Source organism: Nipponia nippon, unplaced genomic scaffold, assembly GCF_047370975.1.
Source record: "Nipponia nippon isolate SJK-2023a ecotype South Korea unplaced genomic scaffold, ASM4737097v1 scaffold_47, whole genome shotgun sequence".
Classification (NCBI taxonomy): domain Eukaryota; kingdom Metazoa; phylum Chordata; class Aves; order Pelecaniformes; family Threskiornithidae; genus Nipponia; species Nipponia nippon.
Genome location: NW_028262366.1, coordinates 93,497 through 101,471, shown reverse-complemented (window position 1 = coordinate 101,471; position 7,975 = coordinate 93,497). Strand labels below are relative to the sequence as shown.

Genomic DNA, 7,975 nt, shown 5'->3' with positions numbered 1-7,975 from the left:
CCCCCCGCCCCCCCCCCCCCCCCCCCCAGGGTGCCGGGCTCTGGGCCAGGCCAGGGCTCTGCCGGGAAAAGGCGGCGCTGACACCGACACCCTCGGAGGAAGCTCACGGCAGGGGGACACGGGCTTTATTGGGGGGCGGGGGGTCACGGGGGGGGTCCCACCATGGGTCCCACCGAGGGTCCCACTGGGGGTCACAGGTAGGGTCCTGCCGTGGGTCATGGCCGTGGGTCCCTCCGTGGGTCCCACTGAGGGTCCCGCCGTGGGTCCCAGCGGGGGTCCCAGCGAGGGTCACGCCATGGGTCCTGGCAGGGGTCCTGGCGGGGGTCCCACCGTGGGTCCCACTGAGGGTCCCACCGTGGGTCCCACCACGGATCCCGCCATGGATCCCAGCGAGGGTCCCGCCGTGGGTCCCACTGAGGGTCCCACCACGGATCCCACCACAGGTCCCACCACGGATCCCGCCGTGGGCCCCGCCGCGGGCGGGCGCTAGCGCAGGGGGGCGAAGGCCAGGACCCCCCCCAGCAGCCGGCGCAGCCAGGGCTGGACGCGGAAGAGGCTGATGTGGAAGTCGCGGGGCTGGTGGCCGGCGGGGGCCGGGGGCCGCAGCAGGACCCCCTCCGCCGTGCGCCGGGCCCCCCGGCACGGGTTGAAGGTCCCCCAGCTCACGACCCCCACCTGTGGGGCAGGCGCGGACCCAGGCCTCGGGGCACGGGGGGCCCCGGTGTCCGCAGCTGGGGGTCCCCGGCCCCCGGGGTTGGGGGTCCCGCACGGGGACCCCCCAGTTTGGGCCCCCCCTCACCTGAATGAAGCGGTGCCGCCTCTCCAGGAACAGGGACCCCCCGGATTCCCCTGGGGGGGCAGAGGGGCGGTGGGCGGGCGCCCGGGGACCCCCCGGCGCCCCCCCCATCGCCCCCCACCCACCTTTGCAGGTGGCGGCCTCGGGGGGGCCCCCGCTCTCCTGCCCCGAGCAGAGGAACCGCTCGGTCACCACGGCCTCCAGCGCCGCCCCGGCGTAGGGGGTCCCCGGCTGCGTCGCCCCCGAGGCGCAGGGGGTCCACTGCGGGGGGGCCACGCCTGGGTCACCCCGGAGCTGGTCTCGGGTCCCCCCAAGTGCCTGGGTCCCCCCCAGAACACCCAGGTCCCCCCAAAACCCCAGGTCCCCAGGGGTGGTGGGATTGGGCAGGGACCCCCAGGTTCCCCCCCAAACGCCTGGGTCCTCCAACCTGGGACCCCCCAGATGCCTGGGTCCCCCCCAGACACCCGGGTCCCCCCCAAACCCCCGGGCGCCCCCCGCCGCGGGGTCCCTCACCGCCTCCTGGCTCTTGATCTGCACCCTCATCCTCTGCGGGTCGAGGGAGACGAACTCGGCCGGGACGCGGGGACGGCCCAGCAGCTCGGCCTCTGCGGGGAGCAGGGTCAGCGCCCCGGGCGCCGGGGTCCCCCACAGACACCGGGGTCCCCCATGGACGCCGGGTCCCCCCACGGACACCATGGTCCCCCCCGGACACAGGGGTGCCCTATGGACACTGGGGTCCCCACCTTGCTCCTCGCAGGTGGTCCCCACCGGTTTCCTCATCGCCCGGTTGGCGTCTTCGGTGCAGGGGATGCAGACGCGCCTGGGGGGAGAGCGGGGGGTCAGGGTGCCCCTGGGGACCCCCCCGTGCCCCCCCCCCCCACTCACCTGGGGGTCCCGCGGGTCCCCACCTCCCGCTCCAGCTCCGCCAGGGCCACGTCGTAGTCGTAAAACTCGGGGATCCCCCGGGGGACCCCGGCGCGGACGTCAAAGCCTTCGTGGAGCTCCCAGCGCCGCAGGGGCACCAGCTCCCCCTCCCCTGCCCCCCAGGCCCCCAAACGTCAGCCGGACGCCGGGGTCCCCCCGGGGCGGGATGGAGGGGGGAGAACGGGGGTCCATGTCCCCCCAGGGGTGCGCGGGGGAGCAGGGGGTCCCCCCGAGCGCCCTACCCAGGTCCGCGGTCCAGGCGTGGGGCATGGGGCCCCCCAGGAAGCAGTGCGCCGCCGTCAGCACCCAGCGGCCCCCCACCAGCGACCCTGCGCAGCGCTGCTCCCGCCCCACCTGCGGCACCGCCGTCAGCGCCCACGGGGGACGGGGACCCCTGCGGCGGGGGCGGCCCGGACGCCTGGGTCCCCTTGGAGGGGGTCTGGGGGAGCAGTGGGGCGTGGGACCCCCCCCGCAGCGGGACGTGGGGTGCAGGACCCCGTCCCGGGTCCCCCCGCGGCGGCGGGTCTCACCCTCAGGATGACGTGCCAGGGGGGCCGGGGGGCTCCGGCGGGGATGATGACGCCGCAGAGGTCCCCAAGTTTGGTGGCCTCTAACGCCGCCTCCAGTGCCTGCCGCAGCGCCGACGCGTCCGCCAGCTTGAAGGCGTGGGGCTCGTCCCGCCGGTGTGAGGCCACCGCCGCCAGCTCCGCCATGTCCACCTCCAGCGCCCCCACCCCGAAGGCGTAGATGTCTGGGGCGGGCAGAGATGGGGGGGCTCAGGGGGGCGGGGGGCACCCAGGAGGGGGCTGGGGGCAGCCGGAACCGGGCTCGGGGCATCAAAAAATGGGGTTGGGGGCACCTAGGAGGGGCTTGGAGGCATCTGAGGTGCCTTTAGGGCACCAAAAATGGGTGAGGAGCACCTAGAACAGGGTTTGGCGCATCTCAGTGGAGCTTGCAGCACCTAGAACAGGGTTTGGGGCATCAAAAATGGGGTTGGGGGCACCTAGAAGGGACTTGGGGGCATTCAAGGTGGCTTTGGGGCACCCAAATTGGGTCTGGGGCATCTAAAAGGGGGGTTGACGCACCTCAGTGGGGCTTGGGGCACCTAGAACAGAGCTTGGGGGACCTAGAACAGGGCTCGGGGCACCTCAGTGGAGCTTGGGGCACCTAGAACAGCATTTGGGCCACCTCAGCGGGGCTTGGGGCACCTGGAATGAGGTTTGGGGCATCTCAGATGGGGGTGGGGGCACCTAAAAGGGGTTTTGGGGGCCCCTCGATGGGGGTTTGGGGTGCCAGGAGGGATCCAGGGGCACCACGGGGGGGTTGGAGGCACCTAAAGGGGGTTGGGTGACCCAGAACGCAGCTCGGGGTGCCCGGAGCCGGCCCCGCGTGGGCAGGGGTGGGGGCAAGGTCCGGCCCTGGGGACGGGGACGGGGCTGTGACCGCGCGGGCAGGAGGGGCCCATGGGGGCCACCCCTGCGGTGGCGCAAGAGCAAACAGTGGTGGGGGCGGACGGGGCCAAGGACGCACCAGGGGGGCACAGCGGGGGCTGTGGGGACCTGCATGGGGGCCCCAGGGGGGTGGGATGGCCCTGAACCACCCCCGAGGTCCCCAAACCCATCTCCGAGGTCCCAAAACCATCTCCGAGGTCCCAAAACCCACGCTGACGTTCTCCCACCACCCTCACGATCCCTAACATCATCTTTAATGTCCCCAACCCCCCCCCGAGGCCCCCAAAACCATCTTTAATGTCCCAAGAGCCACCACCGAGGCCCTCAAAGCCACCCTTGAGGTTCCCAAACCACCCTCAACATCCCCCAACCCGTCTCCGAGGTCCCCAGAGCCACCCTCAAGAACCCCAGCACCACCTTCGAGGTCCCCAAAGCAACCCTGAGGTCCTCAAGCCACCCTCGAGGTCCCTGAACCAACCTTGAGGTCCCCAGCACCACCCTGGAGGTCCCCAAGCCCCCCTGGAGGCCCCCAAGCCCCCCTGGAGGCCCCCAAGCCCCCCTGGAGGTCCCCAGGCCCCTGTGGCACCCACCCAGGTAGTCCTCCCGGTCCGGCTTGATCTCCAGCACGTCCTCAATCTTGGCCACCGCATCCCGGGGATGCCCCCCGACGTTGAACCTGCCTGCGGGGCGGCGGGAGGGGGGTCACCCACGTTCCCCCCACCCACACACCCCCCCCGACGCGTCCCCCCCCCGGGTCCCCACCGTCCGTCAGCAGGATGACGACGTGGCGGACGTCCCGCCAGGCCTCGGGGCGGCCCACCCGCGCCGCCCGCGCCTTCTGGAAGAGGAGCATGTGGTAGACCTCCATCAGCGCCCCGCGGACATTGGTGCCCGTTGCGTTGCCGTGGTCTACGGGGAGACGGAGACCCGCCAGGTCCCGGCCACCGGCGTCCCCTCCCCGGACGCCAGGGTCCCCGCCCGGCCGCCGGGACGCACCGGCGAAGGTCATGTTCTCCAGGCGTTGGAGAACCTCGTCAGCGTCGGCCGACTCATCCTCGGCCGTGGAGACGATGACCCGGGCCTGGCTGGCGAAGGAGACGACGGCGAAGCTCACGGCCATCTCGAAGCTGCTGAGCTGCAGCGGGGAGGGGGGGTCAGGTCCCACCCTGGGGTCCCGCCACGGTCCCCTGTGGTCCTACCATGGCGTCCCCGTGGTCCCACCATGATCCCCATGGTCCCACCATGGTCCCAGCCTGTTCCTCCATGGTCCCACCATGGTCCCACCATCATCCTACCCATGGTCCCACCACAGTGTCCCCATGGTCCTGCCCTGTGTCCCGATGGTCCCACCACGGTGTCCCCGTGGTCCCACCACGATCCCAGCCTGTTCCTCCATGGTCCCACCATCATCCTACCCATGGTCCCACCACAGTGTCCCCATGGTCCTGCCCTGTGTCCCGATGGTCCCACCACGGTGTCCCCGTGGTCCCACCATGATCCCAGCCTGTTCCTCCATGGTCCCACCATCATCCTACCCATGGTCCCACCACAGTGTCCCCATGGTCCTGCCCTGTGTCCCGATGGTCCCACCACGGTGTCCCCGTGGTCCCACCATGATCCCAGCCTGTTCCTCCATGGTCCCACCATCATCCTACCCATGGTCCCACCACAGTGTCCCCATGGTCCTGCCCTGTGTCCCGATGGTCCCACCACGGTGTCCCCGTGGTCCCACCACGATCCCAGCCTGTTCCTCCATGGTCCCACCATCATCCTACCCATGGTCCCACCACGGTGTCTGCATGGTCCCACCATGATCCCCATGGTCCTACCAAGGTCCCAGCTCGTTCCTCCATGGTCCCACCATGATCCCACCTCATCCCATCACGGTCCCACCAAAGTCCTACCGCAACCCCAGCCCATTCCTCCCTGATCCGCCCGCCATGTCCCCCCCGTGTCCCCGCCGTGTCCCCCCCGTGTCCCACCCTGTCGACGATGGCGGCCCCGCACTCCTGGAAGAGGTGGAAGTTCTCCGAGCGGACGCTGCCGGAGGCGTCGAGGAGCAGGTAGAGGTGGAGGGACCCCTCGGGGCTCAGCACGATGCGACGGCCCAGGGACGAGTCTGGGGACGTCCCCGCGCGTCACCCTCGCCCCGGGGGGGCCGGGGGTCCCCCCCCGACGCCGGGGTCCCCCCCAGACCCACCGTTGTGGGGGCGGGCGCCCGCCAGCTCCAGGACGGAGGTGAGAGACGCCCCGAAGCCCTCGCTGACGTCCTCGGGGAGGTCGTAGGCGTAGGGGTCTGCGGGAGGATGGGGGGGACACGGGGGGACATGGGGGGGACATGGGGACACGGAGGGGGACATGGGGGGGACATGGGGACACGGTGGGGGACATGGGGACACACGTGTGGGGCTGCAGAGGGCTGGGGGGGACATGGGGGTGGACATGGGGGGATGCAGGGGGACCCCAGGGGGTCCAGGGGGGATGTGGCGGGGGTCCTGGGGACATGGGGGGACACAGGGGATATCTGGGGGGGACATGGGGGGACATGGGGACCCCAGGAGGTCCAGGGGGCTCTGGGGGACATAGCGGGGGTCCTGGGGACACGGGGGGGGTCCTGGGGGGCACAGGGGGTCAGAGGGGTCCCTGTGGGTCCTGGGCAGGGTCACCAGGGGTCCCTGAGGCTGGGGGGGGGGGGGGGTTGGGGGCCTCTGTGGGGCCATGAGGGGTCCTGGGGGGTCCCGGGGGGTCCTGGGTGTCCCCGGGGTTACGGGGGGGGGGGGGTTTGCAGGACTCAGGGGCGCCCGCAGATGGGGGGCGGGGCCAGTCCAGGAGGGGGCGGGGTCATTCCGGGAAGGGGCGGGGTCAGGCGTGGCCACGCCCAGCGTCACTCACGGCGGCAGGTGGGCTCGGGGCCGGACCAGCGCCCCGTCTCCAGGCAACGGCGGTGGGCGGGGCCCACCAGCGTCAGCCCCGCCCCACAGCGCACGTGCACCACCGCCCCCCGCCGCCGGCCCCACCCCGTCGTCACCCCCCCCGCCGGCGCCGGGGCCGGGGGGCAGTCACCGGCTGGGGGGGGGGGGGGTCAGGGGAGGGGGACCCTCGGGGGCGGACCCCGCCCCGCCGGGACCCCCACCCCCCATAGGGACCCCCCACACCCCCCCCGACCCCCGGGACCCCCACCCCACTCCTATAGGGACCCCCCAGACCCCCAGGGACCCCCCACCCCACCCCACCCCACCCCAGGGGGTCCAAGGGGGATTTGGGGAGCGATTTTGGGGCCCCAAGAGGGATTTGGGGGAGGATTTGGGGGCTCCCAGGCGATTTTTGGGGTCGATTTGGGTGTTCCCACGGTATTTGGGGCGATTTTGGTGTTCCCGGGGGACCTGAGGGTGATTTGGGGGAGGATTTCGGTGCTCCCGGGGTGTTTGGGGTGATTTTGGGGAGGATCTGGGTGTTCCCGGGGGGGGTTTCGGGGTGATTTGGCCCCACCGGGGGGATTTTGGGGAGGATTTGGGTGTTCCCACGGTATTTGGGGCGATTTTGGGGGCGATTTGGGGGTTCCCAGGGGGACCGGGGGCCGATTTCGCCCCCCGGGGGACGCCGGGGTCCCGCTCCCGCTCCTCACCGCCGTCGTCGCAGACGGGGCTGGTGCCGCTCCAGAGGCCGCCGGGCCGGCAGCGGCGGCGGGGGGGGCCGCGCAGGAGGAGCCCCTCCTCGCAGGAGAAGGTGATGACGGCGCCGGGGGGGTGCGTGGGGCGGCGGGGCCAGAGGGAGCCCTGCGGGAGCGAGAGCGGCCCCGGGCACCGCACCTCTGGGGGGGGGGGCGTCAGGGACCCCGCGGACGGGGCTGGACCCCGAGGGGACCCCGGCATCGGGCCCGGGGAGTCCCTGACCCCACCCCAAAGAGACCCTGCAAATGGGGGCTGACCCCCCCAAAGGGGACCCCAGCACCCAGGGGGTCTGACCCCCACCCCATGGGGGACCCAGGGGGCCCCTGACCCCCAACCCAAAGGGACCCAGGGGGTCTCTGATCCCAACCCACGGGGGACCCAGGTGTCCGGGGGGGGGGGGGGGGCCCAAAGGGGACCGGGGCGCCCAGGGGGGCTCTGCCCCCCCCCCCAAGGAGACCCAGGGGGTCTCTCCCCCCACCCCAAAGGGGACCCAGGCGGCCGAAGGGTCCCAGAAGAGACCCATGCGTCTGGGGGGGGGCTGCCACCCTCCAAAGGGACCCAGGGGGTCCCTGGCCCCAACCCACGGGGGACCCAGGCGCCCGGGGGGGCCTCTCCCCCCACCCCAGCAGGGTCCCCGCGGCCGGGGCGCACCTTTGCAGACGACGGGGGTCTCTTCCCCGGCGGGGGGGCAGCGGCCGGGGCGGTGGCGGGGGGGCGGGTGGGGGTAGGTGCCCGGGGGGCAGCGGGGCCCGGCGGGGGCGCAGGGGGTCGGGGCGGGCGCGGGGCTTGCAGCGGCGGCCGGGCCGGGCCGGGCCCCCCCGGCGAGGAGCAGGAGGGCCAGCAGCCAGCGGGGCGCGGGCAGGGGCAGGGGCATGGCCGGGAGCCGGGAGCGGGGAGCGGAGCCGGGAGCCGGCAGCGGGGGGAAACCGGCCCGGGGGAGACCGCCCGGGGGCGGGGCCGGGGGGACACGCCCACGGGGCGGAGTCAGGGGATCCACCAATGGGGTGGAGAAATGGTAAAAAACCCGCCCCGGGGGTGGAGCTAAAGGGGAAAGTCCGCCTGTGGGGCGGAGCCAGTCGAGAAAAACCCGCCCGCGGGGGCGGAGCCAACGGAGATTCCCGGTCAGGGGGCGG

The 7,975-nt window shown here is 73.0% G+C and overlaps 1 protein-coding gene across 1 annotated transcript; it reads right to left on the bottom strand.

Annotated features, from left to right (window-relative positions):
• Positions 1-108: 108 nt before the first annotated feature.
• C2 (complement C2) lies at positions 109-7,734 on the bottom strand. Its single transcript, XM_087729872.1, has 16 exons — positions 7,494-7,734; positions 6,797-6,982; positions 6,064-6,237; positions 5,372-5,467; positions 5,154-5,290; positions 4,168-4,306; positions 3,934-4,080; positions 3,762-3,851; positions 2,251-2,471; positions 1,963-2,074; positions 1,682-1,832; positions 1,540-1,616; positions 1,310-1,401; positions 922-1,057; positions 800-849; positions 109-675 (listed from the first exon to the last, which is right to left on the bottom strand). The coding sequence occupies exons 1-16, from the start codon at positions 7,714-7,716 to the stop codon at positions 487-489; spliced, it is 2,220 nt and encodes a 739-aa protein (XP_087585998.1). The 5' UTR covers positions 7,717-7,734; the 3' UTR covers positions 109-486.
• Positions 7,735-7,975: the final 241 nt, after the last annotated feature.